The sequence below is a fragment of the Telopea speciosissima genome, chromosome 7 (genome assembly GCF_018873765.1).
Source record: "Telopea speciosissima isolate NSW1024214 ecotype Mountain lineage chromosome 7, Tspe_v1, whole genome shotgun sequence".
Classification (NCBI taxonomy): domain Eukaryota; kingdom Viridiplantae; phylum Streptophyta; class Magnoliopsida; order Proteales; family Proteaceae; genus Telopea; species Telopea speciosissima.
In genome coordinates, this window is record NC_057922.1 from 2,165,606 (window position 1) to 2,181,616 (window position 16,011).

Below are 16,011 nucleotides of genomic sequence, written 5' to 3' on the forward strand. Positions count from 1 at the left end.
AACCACAAGCCTAGGAGGCCTAACTAGGAGAGCCAAAGATAGAGGAATCTAAGCCCCAGGTAACAACAATGTGCCTGTTCCTTGGGGAGTCTATAAGAGAACCATGAGAAAGCATGCAGAGCCTAGAGCTGACATAAAAAAATATGGCTTTCCAAATCAGGTCAATGGACCGGGAGTTGGAAGTCCATCTACGAAGATTCCGCTCCATCCAGATGTGGGAGATAGCAGCGCCGAACACAAGCTTGCCAACTGTCACATATAGAGCTGCCAGAAAAAAGGACCTATACAGCCAAAGCCACTCCCAGGTATTGGGAAGGGGGGCGTCTATTCTGGGGCCAGATGGACTGCAAAGTTTTTTTTCCAATTAGAGGAGGTAAGGGGACAAGAAAAGAAAAGGTGGTTAACATCCTCATTCCCATTCCAGCAGAGGATGCAAGATGGGGAGAGAGGGATGTGGCGGTGGATGAGGAAGGATTGGGTGGGGAGGAAATTGTTTAGAGTTTTCTAGACATTGAATGAGTGCCTAGGGATGTGACCTTTGAACCAAACAAGGTTGCGCCAGGGGATTAAAGGGCCATGTGGTCTGGCAAAATCCCAAGCTAAGTGGGAGGTAAAGAGGCCATTGTTGGAGGGGACCTAGGTTACTTTATCCGAATGAGAGGGGTGGGAAGGGGGGGGGGAGAGAGGCCTAAATCTGGGTGAGACCAGGGGAGACCAAGAGCCATGGGAGATAATAGAAGAGAGAGGAGTAGCTTTGGGGATGCCAGTAGAGTATACCCTATGGGCACCAAGGATGTTGTAAAGGATTCCAGCGGGATGCCTAGGATCAAGCCAAAGGGAGGTAGAGGTACCATCGGCGATCATAGAGCTAGTGGTGGCTAAAGGACGAAGGAAAAGGATTTTTCTCCAGATCCAGGAGGGGTCCGCAGGCAGGGGAAAAGTCCAGATGGAGTCAGATTTGAGTAAGTAGGAGTAAACCCAATTAACCCAAATAGAGTCCTACTTGGAAGGGATTTTCCAGATCAGCTTGAGGAGACCTGCAATATTATAATCCCGGATTCGACGAATGCTAAGGCCACCTTTAGATTTGGGTCGGCAGATAGCTGCCCAGCTGATTGGGTGGAGGAACTTGGAGGACTCTTGACCTTTCCAAAGGAAACCACAGAAGAGAGATTCCATAGCTTTGATCATGGACTTTGGAAGGCCATAGATACCGCACCAATAGATGTAAGAGGATTGGAGGACAGATTTGATCAGAACAATCCTACCCGCAAAGGAAAGGAATTTGCCCTTTAAGAGCTGGAGCCTCTTATGAATAAGATCAAGCATAGGGGTGCAATGATGGGCAGTCAGCCTGGCAGGAATGAGGGGGAGGCCAAGGCATTTCACTGGAAGGGAACCAAGGGAAACCTAGAAGGAAAGATTTGCGATTTTAAGAGATTAATGTGCAAACCCGAGAGATTCGAAGAGCTGAAAGGAAGACATGATGGAAGAGATGGAGGAGGGAGAAGCCTTAGAGAAGATCATCAGCAAAGGCAAGGTGGGTGAGATTGAGACTTTTGCTGTTAGGGATGGAGGAGATGAGATGTTGGTCAGTTTTGGCTTGGATACTCTTGGAGAGGATCTCAAGAGCAAGGGAGAAGAGGAAAGGAGAGAGGGGGCAGCCTTGACGAATACCAACATTCGAGGGAAAGAACCCCGCCGGGGAACCATTGACAATGACCGAGAAGAAGGGGGAGGAAATGCAGGAGTGGATCCGCCAGACAAAGACAGGGGGAAAGGACATCTAGGTCATGACATCACAAATGAAGTTCAATCTTAAGGAATCAAAAGCTTTATGGATGTCAATTTTCAAGAGGGCAGCTAGGAAGTGAGATTTGGGTCGAAGCCTTGGATAATCTCCGCATAGAGGAGGATATTGTCGGCAATGCTTCTGCCAAAGATGAAGGTCGATTGGTTCGGGCTAACTAAAGAAGGAATCACCAACTGCAACCGATTGGCCAGAATTTTGGCAATGAAGTTGTAGAGGAGATTACAGAGGGAGATCGGCCTAAAGTCCGACAGGGAAGAGGCTCCCTCTTTTTTGGGGATGAAGCAGAGAAAAGTTTGGCTAATGCAGGGGAGCTGGCCTGGATTATAGAAGAAGCTACAGATGGCTTTAATGAGGTCATCTTTGATGATGTCCCAACTAGCCGAGAAGAAACCCATACTGAACCCATCTATACCAAGAGCTCGATTGGACTTATGCGAGAGAACCTCAAAAAGGATTTCGTCATCGGAAGGAATGGATTGAAGTAGATTCAAAAAGGAGGGGACAAATTTGTTGATGAGAATAGGGGGGAGGGGGAGGAGAGGGGGGCAGAAGAGAGGAGAAGAAGGAGGTGGCTTGATTTTTAATGTCGGGGGCATCAAAGATGGGGGAGCCATTCGGAGCATGGTAATGGAATTGGAGTTGGAGCGGGCTTTCAGAGAACGGTGCAAAAAGCCGAATTGGTGTCTCCAAGCTCGAGCCATTTAATGCGGGATTTTTGCCGGAGAAAGCTCTCTTCTTGGGAGGTGAGAGTGAAAAGCTCAGAGGAGAGCCTTTTCTCTTCCTCAGCGAGCAACGGGTTGAGCAAGCCTGATTGGAGCTAGGATTGGACAAGGGAGAGATTGGAATGACAGGAGGAAAGTTGGGAGGAGATGTTACAAAAAATGGAGGAATTCCATACTTTAAGAGCAGCTTTGGTATTACGGAGCTTTTTTGCAAAAGCAAGGAGAGGGAGAGAGAAACAATGTACAGGCTTAGACCAAGCCTCACGAACGGAGGGGAGAAAAAGAGAATGAGACGTTAACATATCAAAGAATTTGAAAGGCTTAGGGCCAAAGGAGGAGAAGGGTTGGATGAGGTTACGACAAGAGCTATGATCAAACAAACCCGGGAGGAAGGAGGCATGGGAATAGGGGAAGAGGGTTTGCCAAGCATCGTTGATGAGGAAACGGTTAATTTTACAAGCAATACGATTAGGCCCCACTCATATTGTGCTAGATGAGGAAGGAATCCGACCATCTCAGGTCATTGAACTCGAGATCTTCAATGCAATCATTGAAGGCTTTGACCGAGGGAGATCAAGGGGGCGACCACCTATTTTTTTCAGAACCAAAACAGACAATATTGAAGTCACCTCCAACACCCCAGGGGAGGGAGCCAATGCTAGAGTGGAGGAGAGAGATAATTCCATAAAGGGAGACGATCAATAGGTCTATTAAGGGTGTAAACAACCGAAAGGAAGAAAGAGGACGATGGGTTGAGGAGGGAAAGGTGCAGGTGAAGAATTTGAAAAGAGGACGAAGAGATATGAATTTTTGAGGGGTCCCAAAGGATCCAAATACGACCATTGGGGAGTAGTCATTGTTATAAAGGAAAGACCAAGAGGGAGGAATTAAGGAGACAATGCGGGGGGCATTATCCCAAGAAACTCTAGTTTAAAAAAGAGCCCGGAATGAGGCATTGTTGGATTTGATGAGAGAGCGAATCTCAGCATGCTTAGCCAGGAAATTAAGACACCTGACACCGGACAAAGGGGCCTCGGAGGTAAGAGGATTATAGGTGATTTGGTTCGGTTGGGGTCAGTTAGAGGGGAGGCTGTTCAAAGGAGAGATAAGAGACCGGGTCAAAGGGGAGATAAAGATGTAAGTGGTGGGCTAGGGGTGGTTGGGTAGAACCAGGGTTTGAAGAGAAACGTGAAAAAGGGGTACGTGAGGCCAAAGGGGGGTCGTAGATATTGGGACATAAGGGGTTAGAAGGTTTACTAGGTTTAAGAGGGTGGTTAGGAGGGGTTAAAAGGGAAAAAGGGTTAGAGGGGAGAAACCGAGGATGGGGCTTATTTAGGAGAGGGGGGAGCGGGGAAGACGACGTCGCAGGGGTAGTTACGCAAAAGGGGTAAGTTAATGGGACAGAGGGAGGTTGAAGGTGTAAGGAGTCAAGTTGGGTAGCAGGGAGGGGGTACCTTCCAGGGAGGGGGTGCTTTCCAGGGAGTAGCAGCGGCGGTGAGGACGAAGTCTAGATTGGTATGCGCTTGGCAAACTGGAGGCAGGGGCTTGTGATGCCATGTAGCTTTGGAGCGTAGTGGCCAGAGTACCAGAGACTTGAGTACCAATCGTGGAGGCGGCGATTCCAAGACCTGAACCTCCAACATCGACAGGAGAGCAAGCAGAGCTAGGGACCAGAGGATTAGTGGCTTGGGCCACCAAAGCTGGTGGATGCAACAAGGGGGATGGAAGTAGAGGCATCAGAGACAGCCTATTTATTATGCAAAAACTGAGTCGTCGACAGAACCAGAGACCTGCGGCACTGGAGCTCCAATAGGGGTAGAGTAGTTCTAAGACTCCAACGTACAAGGAGACAGGGAGCTTGTTGCAGTGCAAGGGGAGGTTTAAACTTGCCTCTGGTTCTGGAAAAGATGGGAACTCTCTACCAGGAGGTGAACCAGAGGCAGGCTGTTCACGGCTACAACGGCGGCGGCGGCAGCGGCGACGAGTCTTCATACGACCACAGCTGGGGTCTCTAGAGGAACTAGAAGGTAGCAATGGTGCCGGTTGGAGGCCAGAAGACGACTTGGCGAAGGAGTTTGCCGGCAGACAATCATGCAAACTAGTAGAGGTGCTCACAATTGATCGATTGGGGGGGGTTGGTCACCCTAACATGGACAGAGGTAGGGCAACCAAAGCCTTGAGAGAGATCGAGAGGAGAGACTTCAGCGTTTGGAGCAATAATAGGTGCTAAACCAGAGGAGCCAGGGTCTGCCTGGTCTGGAGCAGAAAAAGAAACTTTGTCAGCACCAGGGTTTTCAGGGGTTGGAGCCATTGGAGCAACTTTGCCGGAACAAGATTTCGAGTGGTGACCAAAGACCTTGCAGTAGATGCAGTGGGGGGCATCCAATCAAGTGGTCTAGAGCAAACCATTTAATTCTAGAGCATGATGTTCCGATCATGTGGTCTAGTGCAAACCATTTTATTCTAGAGCATGATGCACGGTTCATGTGGTCTAGTAAAGAGAGTTAATGATAGAGCATGTCCTCATGGTCATGTGGTCTAACCGAGATGATGCAAGGCCTAATTTACCTCAACATTTATGTACACATTCGGTAGTACACTATTGACTTGACTTAACCCAACAGTAAACCTGTGTTCTTATTAAATGTATATACACATGTACACTTTTACGATTATTAGCATGTTCTCCTCACTTGGCTTTTAGCTCACCCCATTTTATATGTTGATTTCACAGATGAGACAGTGGGAGAGTGTGTATATACTGAACCAGATACAAACGGATGTTTGTACGTTAGGTGCATAAACTTGAGAGACAGATTGAGTAGCTTATGAGGGTTGCTAATATACTTTTGTGTTTGTAAGAATGTATAGGACAAGGTACTAAAACTTGACCCCAACTCGACCCTGGGAAAAACCGAGATCTCGGTCAGGTTGGTGCATTTTTTTTTTCAACTCGAAACCTGGTTTCGGTGGGTTTTAGATCTAGTTTGGGTCTGAAACTTGGTACTAATCCTATTTTAGGCCATTTAAACACAATGGCACTATTAGATTTTGTAAAAACAAAGTTCAAATAGGAGTTTCACTTTGGACACTAGGTTGGTAGGCAACGATATACTAAAATACCCTACTCTACACATAATTTAGTAATAGAAAGCAAGCAAAACATTCAATTAATGTAAAACAACTTAAATTAGCGTTAGAAAGCTTTCCAACAAGTCCAAGATTGCTTAAATCTGATTTATATTGAAGGAGTTATGTACCGGTCAAACTTAATTTGGTGTACGCGAATGCTGTCAAAATCGCTCTGAATGAAAATATTTTTTTGGACATCAAAACAAATGTATTTTACCGCACTTCTGGTTTTTAGCAATGTTTTACCATATTATGATTTATAGAATTTTTAGATTTGAGAAAAACCCCAGCATTAGAAAGTTGAAATTGCACCTATCGTCGAAAATCCAGTTTTTGTTCTTAAACTTGGGGTTTACTTTTTTTCCTTTTGGAATTTGATTTTTTTACTATTTTTCTTGGATTCAAATAGGGGGGTATTTGCTTAAATGATATTAGGCATAAATAAATGTATATCCTGAAATCTGGCATAAATAAGTGTCTGTATACCAAGAGATAGGTGTCTGTATACTAAGATTTCCCAGTATATCAAGATTTCCCTCTGAGATCTCGCCCAGATCTTGAAATCTGGCACTCATATAAAGGAGTTTGGGTCGAGATTTTGAGATCTCGACCGAGAAATTGCACTTTTACAACTCATATGAGATCTCGTCTCAACCCTTTGGAAAATCGAGATCTCGCGAGTTTTAGAACTATGGTATAGGATATGTTCAAAAAGTAAGAGAAATGTAACAAAAATGTAATAACTTTTGATATTGAATGCAATTATTTGCCAGTAGTGTTAGTGTTTGTTTGTAAATACTCTTTAGAACTATGAAGTATATCAAACTCTAATTAGTAAGTCTTTCGTTGTGTATGTTATGTTATATGGGAGTTGTGATAATAAATCGAGGTATATAGAAGATCATTTGATCAGCACCTGTGACGGCAATACCTTTTACCCTGTCTGGGTTCAGGTCGTTACAGTTGTTGATCAGAGAAGACTCATAAATATATCAACGTCGTGGATCTGAAATAGAACATCCAATAATCCTTGGAATTGGAGAAAAAATCAGACCATTAACAACAACCATAATCTTATCCCAACTAAATGGGGTCGGCTACATGGATCTGAAGAGGCTGTGAGCGTAATAGAAAAAATAAGAGAGGTAGAAGAGAGTAAGAAAGTACAAAGGAGTAAAAGGAAGTAAATAAATAAAATAAAGTTACTAAAAGGAAAAAGTCTAAGCAGTAGTCAAAGCAGCATCCCAGGAACATCCCCTTATAAAGGGTCGGCTACACGGGTCCTTGTCCTCCAAATAACTCTATCCGCTTTTATGTAAGGGCTTAGAGCTGATCCTTGGTGTAACCCTATTGTAATTGAGAATTCACTACTTTGGCCCTCTGAAGTTATGACACTTGTCACCGCACCCTCATACATGTCCTTAATTATATCCACATAGTTACTTGAGCTCCTTCTCTTCCCTAGTACTTGCCAAATGAGATCTCTAGGAACCCTATCATAGGCCTTTTCTAGGTCTATAAAGATCATATAGAGGTTCCTTTTATAAGCTCTAAAAATTTCCATAAGCCTCCTTAAAAGGTAAATAGCTTCTGTCGTAGATCTCTCTGGCATAAAACCAAATTGGTTCTCCGATATATCAGTTTCTCTTCTTAGGTGGACTTCAATGATTTTCTCCCATAACTTCATGGTATGACTCATTAGTTTAATACCTCTATAGTTATTGCAGTTTTGGATATCACCTTTGTTCTTATAAATTTGAACTACAGTGCTTCTCCTCCAATCATCTTGCATTTTCTTTGTACTCAAAATCCTTGTTAAACAGCTTGGTTAGCCAAGATACCCCTCGTACTCCTAAGCCCTTCCACACTTTAGTTGGGATCTCATCCGGTCCCGGGGTTTTACCTACCCTCATCTTTCGTAGGGCCTCTTTAACTTCGGCTTCGCCAACTTGTTGTAGAGGTACATGACGTGTTGGCTTCAAGACTATTTCTCTCCACTTCCGAATCCATTCTATCAGTCAAGATAGCTCCATTAGTAGATTGTAAAAATATTCACCCCATCTCTCCAAAATGTCCGCATCCCATATTAGCACTCTACTGTCCTCACTCTTAATGCATCTTAATGGTCCAAATCCCTACTCTTCCTTTCTCTTATTTTAGCTATCCGATAAATCACATTTTCCCCTTCCTTTGTATTATGTTTCTCATAAAGGTCATCATATTTCTTCGCTTTTGCTTTCCTCACAATCTTCCGAGCTTCTTTTCTAGCCGCATAATATCTCACTTTATCCTCTGCCTCATTAGTCCTTTGCCAGGTCTTAAAACAAACTTTCTTAGTTCTAATAGCTGCTTGGACCTCGTCATCTCACCACCAAGTCTCTCTAGGACCCATACTCATACCCTTGGAAACCCCTAGAACTTTCGTAGCAACCTTCTTAATACAAGTAGTCATCTTAACCCACATCTTGATAGTATCGTCCTCAAAATCCCACCTTCCTTGTAAAGCCACTTTATCAGTAAATGACTGTAGGAGAGCTCCTTGAAATCGCCCTCATCTTATCCTAGGACAAACCTGTTTCGCCTTCTTACTTTGCCTCATACCAAGGTACATATCCTAGACCACCAGTCTATGTTGGGCGGTTAAGCTCTCTGCTGATATACCTTACAATCCTTACGTAATAGTCTGTCAGACCTTCTAGTAAGGAAGAAATCTATTTGGTTTGCATGTTGTCCACTCTTGTTGGTAATTAAATGTTTATCTCTCTTTTAAATAAAATAAAAATAAAAAATCAGACCATTAAGTGGTCAAAAATTCCCTTGGTGGGAGATAAACCCACCACCAAAGGTGAACCGAGAAGGAGGCGAGAGCGGTGGAGCTACTAGAGGTGGTGGAAGGTGTAGGTGGTGGCAATGGCGGTGGCAATGCCTAAAACCGAGAAGAGAAGAGGGAGAGAGAGATGATGAAGGCCGTGGTTGGTGCTTGCGACACAGAAACCAAGAAAGAGAAAGGGAGAGAGCCTAGGGTTTCGAGATATGAACCATTAGGGTTTGGATCCTAAAGTGGTTCCCCGCTTTGATACCATGTGGAGATTTGAGAATAATGGCTTGTGACTATATGATCACATCCCCTCTATTTATAATGGATAAGAGAACATTCTAGAATAGGTACAAAGACAGAAATACCCCTAGAACAAAAATACCCTTGAACCCATTTTACAACATATATCATATTCTTAACATCTCACAGTTCTTGTAATGACTAAAAGTAGCATTTCTAAATTGTTTTCTGATCTTATTGGCCAAGAAATTAACTTAATTCACTTCAACAGAAATACTAATTTGGTGAGGAGGAGGAGAATCTGCTCCATCCTCAAAATAAAAGAAATGGGCCCTGATTTTCTTTACCTTAGAACAAAATTGTTTCATCATAGATCCAAAGTTAAGGATTTAGATCACATTATTCAGAGAGTCCGAACTAAATTGAGTTCTTGGAAAGCTAATTGTCTTTCATATGCAAGCAGGCGAATCTTGATCCAATCCGTTCTTGCTTCAACCCCCTCCTACCTAATGTCCTGTTTTCTTTTTTCCAAAAAAATCTGTAGGTCATTAGATTCTATCTACCTAAACTTTTTGAACAGTGACTCTGTAAGTAATAAAAAAGCCCATTTCATAGGATGGGATAAGATTTGTACCCCGACTACTCAAGGGGGGTTGGGAATTCGCAAATCCCACATCCATAATAAAGCTCTGATCCTAAAGCTTGGCTGGAGACTTCTCTTCGAAGACTCTCTCTCAAGGCAAAGGTGTTGAAATCAAAGTATTTCTCTCAAACCTCTATTTTCAACCCCAACGTGAGAAGAAGAAAGGGATCATGGACATGGAATAGTATAACTTCCATATTACCTGATCTTAAGAAAATGGTGTGGAGGAAAATTGGAAATGGACGAGCTACATACTGCTGAGATGACCCATGGGTCCCTACTATTCCTGATCATTGCTTACCAACTGAAACTTATGACAATTCAATATGTAAGGTAAGTGATCTTATCTCAAATCAAAGCTGGAATTTAATGTCTCTTATGCCCTTTTTCCCTAATAACTTCAACTATGAAATTTCCAAAGTGCATATATCAGATTCTGAAGACGTCTGGAGATGCTCCCTAACAAATTCTGGAAGCTTCTCCACTCGACATGCAGCAATTTTTTTAACTCCACCATTACAAAACAGGCCCTTACTTTCCAAATGGTGGCCTTTTTTTCTGGAAACTTAATATACATCCGAAATTTAAAATGTTTTTTTGGCGTGTTTTAAATGCAGGTTTACCTGTCAATGCCACTCTTTCAAAATGGATATCGATCAAGCCTACATGTGTTTTCTGTGGTGTTCGTGATGAATCCCACTGGTATCTCTTTATATCTTGTGAATGGACTAAGCGTATTTGGGCCTGTGGACCCCTCTGACTGAGAACAGAGCACCTAAGTAACTCTTGTATGGCACAGCTATGTGCTTCCCTCCTTCAATCTAAAGCCCTGGATAAACCAACTACATCATGGTTTTTCTCTGTTGTTACAATAACACGTTATTTCATTTGGCATGTAAGAAACAAAGTAATTCGGGGTCTAGCTACGACTGACCCCGACCCAGTCCATTCAAATATTTCTAGATGGATGTTGGATCTACATTTAAATCCCCCACAGATAAATAATTATTTGGTTGATCCTCTTATATGCACTCGAAATGAATTTCTCTCTAATTCTTTATCTTACCACATAATGAACTTACCTGTCCTATGCTGCGCAGGTCTTTTTGAACCTTCAATAGGACTAACAGGATGGGCATATTGCTTTTTGCTTGATGGTCAAAGTGTTTTAACATCTGTAGGATTTACTTGTTCGACCGACAAAATGAAGGCTGAGCTTATTAGAATCTTGCAGGGGTCGAAAAACGCGTTGAGGGATAAAATCCACCTCAAAGAAATGTGGATAAATAACTATGATCTACATGTTTTGTTTTTTTTTTTTTTTTTCCGATAAGTATCTACATGTTTTGTTGCACCTCCAAGGAGAGATGTGTATTCCCTGGAATCTCCTCCCCTCCTATCTTGAACTTGCCGCACTAACTTCAAACTTTTCAAATGTAAATATAAGGCATAAAAACAATCTTTGGTTTAGAACCCTACGCTCTTTGGCCCTCTTTACAATCACCAATAGAACCCCCATTCCCCCTTTTTTGCATGATGAGAACAGAGACTTTCTGTTCTCTTTGAGAAATAAATATTTTCTTTTCCATTAAAAAAAAAAAAAAAAAGTAGCATTTCCTATCTCAGTTCATCATTAGTTATTGATATTTTCCTTTTTCCTTGCACAAGCGATGTGGTTCAAAAGAAAAATCATGTTTTTATGCCCTTCTCTCAGCCATGTTACCCTAGATTGTTGCTTTTATGACACTTAATTGGGGTTAATGGATGACCTTCACGTATTCCTCTCTAGCTTCACCCCGTTTGTATAGTTCTCTTGTTTCTATTTTTGTTTCTATTTTTGTTTCTTGGTTTACCCTTCCAATAGCTTCAATCTTTTAGCAAAGGCATATATGGATTTCCCCTCAAGCGAAAGATCTTTGTCATGCAACTGGTCAATGAGATTCTCAAATATATATATGGTTTTATGCATCCTAACACCCCTTTCCCCAAGTACAGAAAAAGAAACAAAAAGGGGGTGGATTGCCTACCCTATAGTGTTTGATGGAACTCTAATTGGAAGCACAATCATGAGAAAGGGGTGAAGCATACCCAATTTCTTTGCAAGTGAGGTTGCTTTTTGTTTTATGCAGTTCTTCCATATACTTTGTCACAAGGCCAATGGTTAATATAAGTATCGTGTTTGAAGAATTTTAGAAAGCTATGTTGAGAACTGGGACTCATAATTACAACTTGGAAAGATGCACAAAAAGAAACAAAATGGTTTTATCTGCTAAATAGCAGTGGTATAATTGTTGCTGTTTTAAGTTAAGATTTGGGCCTTTCTGTCATTATCAAGTGTGACATTTTTGGTTTTTTGTAGATAAAAGCTTCCCAGAAGGAGTTTGATAGGATGCTTCAAGAGCAAAGGTTAGTTTGTCTAATGTACTGCTATTTGTGCAATTCACCATACATGTTTTCAATTTCAGGGAACTGAATCTTGTGGAACTGAATGATCTAAGGATGGAAAAATTACAAAATCATTTACCCACTTGAGAAGGGTTGCTAGATGTTTTTTGTTGTTATTTCCAATGAAGTATATGCAAAGATGTATCCCTAGGCATAAGGATCAACAAGTGTGAAGTTGAGTTGGTCATGAAGGAACCATATGTCCTCATTCAGGTCATAGTATGATTTGCTGAAGCTTCAGATGCAGATTTTCCAGGACTCATTTAAAATTTTCTGTTATTAAACTATTTGTTCCCTCTTAAATTTCTTGCATGGACTCATTTCTATAACAGAGCGGACTCTGGGTACAGTCAAGGTAGTCTTTGTTCCGTAACTAATTAATTTGAATATGTTTTCACGCCTATAAATATGTTCTTGTTTTCTTTCATGCTTTAATTTTTGTGAATGAGCTCCTAGAACAGTTCCTTGGCTATTCTAGTATTTGTCTTTGTAATTGAGTCACATTTGTTAGTTTGTGAAGACAATAAGGGACTACCACATATCCCATAAATTGATTCTGATTTTGGCAGGTCGTTTTCTGTACAAGGGAAATTGCTGAAGTACAATCTTGGCCCTGAAGTAGTTGATGCTCTCAAGGATCTTAGGAGAAAGCTATCTGAAAATGAGTCGTAGTACTCTGTTCTTTTAAAGTATATTTTCTTCTCATTCTTTATCAAGCTTGTGAATCTGCAAACCATTTATCAATCAGTAGTCTGTCTTTTCTTTATTAGTTATGCATACTTAACATTGATTTTCTCGACTAAACTATGGTTTCTCAATGTACAAATTGGCTGTGCTTGTATTATAAAATTCACAGATACAATAATAAGTCGGTGAATTATGTAAAGTTCACCCCCCCCCCCCCCTACACACGCGCACACAGAAAAACAGAAGTAAAGACTTCAAATTTTTGCACTTTCTAGGCATTGAATTGAGATTATCTCTGTTGTTCACTCTTTTTATTTTGGACAAAGGCGTGGTTTAGGGACTTTACAGCCATCTATGGCCATAATATCTGCCCCGCAGTTATGAATTATCAAAAAATACCCCATTGTTGCACGATAATCTATGAACACTATCCAAACCCCTCGGTCAAGGGAGAGTGGTGAAGGAAAACCCCTCGGCCAAGGGAGAACGGTGAAGAAAAATGGACCTTTAGCCCTTCAATTTGTTTGCCCATCAATTTCCTCAATTCCATCTAATAGGGGGGCGGAAATGACCACCCTAACCTCTTCCTGAACACATTGTTCGGATAGGTCCACCTCCCTTTATTAGAGGGAATTGCGGAAATTGACAGGCAGACAAATTGTGGTGATAATTTTCCAAGAAAAACTGTCATTTCTTTTTAATTTCTTATCCTTTGTTTTCCCAAAAAAAAAAAGGGAAAGAGAATGCTACACTTCGCACAGCATGTGTTGCACTTGCGGTCTGACACAGGGGTGTGCGAAATGATTGCCGCATCCTGGTGTGACAGAGTAGCGTTCTTTCGTACAAAAATAAAATATATATCCAATTCTTGCTATTTTTTCCGGTAAAAATTATTGGCATCTTTTCACAAACTCCCATAGCTCTCCAACACTTCCTATGCCGGGCCTTTTTTATTTCCTCCTCTGGGTGGGAGCGTCGGGTGTTCAAAGCTTGTATATAAACATCCTGGGTGTGTTAACGGCCTAGTTTTAATCTGAGTTGATCTGGTAGGACCATTGCCAAAGTCTGAATTGGACATTTGGCATCAGTCTGATGGCCCAAATGCAAGGTGACCTGTCGATTTACAATCAATCAAATGAAATTTATTGAATTGGATATTTGGCATGAATCTAATGGTCCAATTGAAGCCAATCACTGTTTTTCTGGACTACACTTTTTTCAGGCGCGAGGTAGGGGGGTGTTGTAAACTAAAGTTACTAATTAAAAAAGGGTTAAATATGCATACCCCTAAAATGCATCCAATATTCCTCGTATCCCCTAAGGTTTTGATAATTCCACGTATCACCCTTATTTTATCCCCTAAAGCCGTTTAAGTCTACATCAGGCATTAAATGCTAAAAAATGATCAAACTACCCTTTCTACTATCTTTTTTAAAATTTGAAAAGACCTAATTGTCCTGGCCTATTTGTTAAAATTTGAAAAGATCAAAATGTCCTCATCTTCCCCAAATCATCTTCTTTTATAATGTGGATACCCAATACCACCATCACCATCACCACCACCACCACCCACCATTAAAACAATCACCACTTTAAGGTGATATACTGTTGTACTCCCTTGGAATTAAGGTGAAAATACAAACTTCAAAAATAGAAGATGAACAATGAAACAATAAAGGTAATATAGATATCCATTGCATAATGACTAATTGTCCAAAGTTTTATCCCAAATTTATACAGAGAAACTGTATTAAATATGTACTATATTATTATCATACGTATTTTTTGAACAATACTGAGGGTCACAACATGGATGTTTCACTCCATCGGTGGATGGGGTCGGATGAGTTTGCCTGTTGGGCAATGGCCAACGGGGGCATATGGTGTTGGTAAGGACACCTGTCTATACTATAAAAATCAATCATATTCTCTACTCTGCCTTTTTTTATATGACTCTGACGGCTCTGTCGCAATGAATGAATCCAACGATGCTGGTGTGGTGGCCCCGCCCAAACCCACCCAAAATACTTCATACTTCTACAGATTGATCTAGTCTGCTGGTCTTGGTCAAGTCAACTATAAAACGTACATTTCCGTTTTCCTCTATCTTTGTCTCACTCTCTATTATTTAATGTTCGATCCAATAATGTCTTATGACGACGACATCATGCCTCACCCATGACCCAACATTAAGAGTCGGCAGGCTGGCGGTCACCAAAACCACCGCACTCCAACTAACCGGCCTAAACCTCCTCCCCATTATGCCATGCCATAACCACCCTACCATGCATTCATACACAGATGCTACGTACAATTTAGGGTTTTGGTTGGGCTGGTACTGTGCTTTGCCTGCATTCACGTAGAAAAAATATCGAATCTGAATCCAACCAGCTAATCTATTATTAATCTAGTCCTTATCTATATGACAGGATTTTCGTCTTCTAATTCCCCCCCCCCTCTCCCCTTTTTTTGTTAAAAATTGTAATGCTGTTAAAAGAAATTAACAAATTACACTTTGTGAAGAAGGTCCAAAGGCCAGGAAGGGAACCTATCAGTTCAATTATGTATCCAACTATTGGGCTATCGCACAACTAGAAAGATCTAGGGTTCTATTTGATTTCATTATTTAAAACACGGGCAGAGGTTTAAAGTAAAGAAATCACATCAATGAGAAGATGAATTTGTTTAACAAGAAGCTCAAAAATTGACGGAGGAAAGAGAGTGTCTGTGTACTAAACCATAATTTGATTGAATGAATTTTCCTTGATTGAAAGAATAGAATATTACAAAATATATATAGAAGATAGTTTACAAGTATAACACATCCTATGTTTGGTATGTACAATTAGTACATCCTTGATTGAATGATTTTGTGGATTCTTGTCTAGAGAGGAGGTGGAAGGATAGAACCAAATGTTGGGTTCCCAAGTTTAGGAGGGAATCCAATATTTGGTCAATACGCCCTCTCAAGTGGAAGGTTTCGAGCATCGAAGCTTCAACTTGTCACGTAAGAACTAGAACCGGGCCGTTGCTAGGGCCTTTGTGAGGATGTCTACTAGCTGGTCCTTTGTGGAGATGAACTGCACGAGCAATTCATGGCTGGCAACACGATCTCAGACGAAATGAAAGTCAATTTCAACATGTTTGGTCCGGGCGTGAAAGACCGGATTGGCCGAGAGATATGTGGCGCCAATGTTGTCACACCAAAGTATTGGCAGGCCAGATAGAGTGATGCCAAGTTCGGTGAATAACGATTGGAGCCAGATTAATTCAGCCGTCGCATCTGCCAAGGCCTTGTATTCTGCTTCTGTGGAAGAGCATGTAATAGTATGTTGTTTCCTTGATATCCATGAGATAATGTTAGTCCCGAGAAAAATGGAGAATCCGCCTGTGGACTTTCTATCATCGACACAACCAGCCCAATCAGCATCACTAAAGGCTTGTAACTGGAGATCAGAACGGTGGTCAATCAACAAGCCGTGTCATTGGGTGCCTTTGAGATAGCAAAGAA

At 41.5% G+C, this 16,011-nt stretch overlaps 1 protein-coding gene across 5 annotated transcripts in view; it reads left to right on the forward strand.

Annotated features, from left to right (window-relative positions):
• The window catches only part of LOC122668841 (uncharacterized protein YacP), an 85,374-nt gene extending 72,657 nt beyond the window's left edge, over nucleotides 1-12,717 (forward strand). For 3 of the 5 annotated variants that reach the window (XM_043865388.1, XM_043865389.1, XM_043865390.1), the window contains 2 exons: nucleotides 11,728-11,774; nucleotides 12,383-12,717. In XM_043865388.1, the coding sequence (XP_043721323.1) occupies nucleotides 11,728-11,774; nucleotides 12,383-12,485 (150 nt within the window). In that variant the 3' untranslated portion in view covers nucleotides 12,486-12,717. The remainder of the gene's footprint in view (nucleotides 1-11,727; nucleotides 11,775-12,382) is intronic. The other 2 variants (XM_043865391.1, XM_043865392.1) reach the window with 1 other exon arrangement.
• Nucleotides 12,718-16,011: the final 3,294 nt, after the last annotated feature.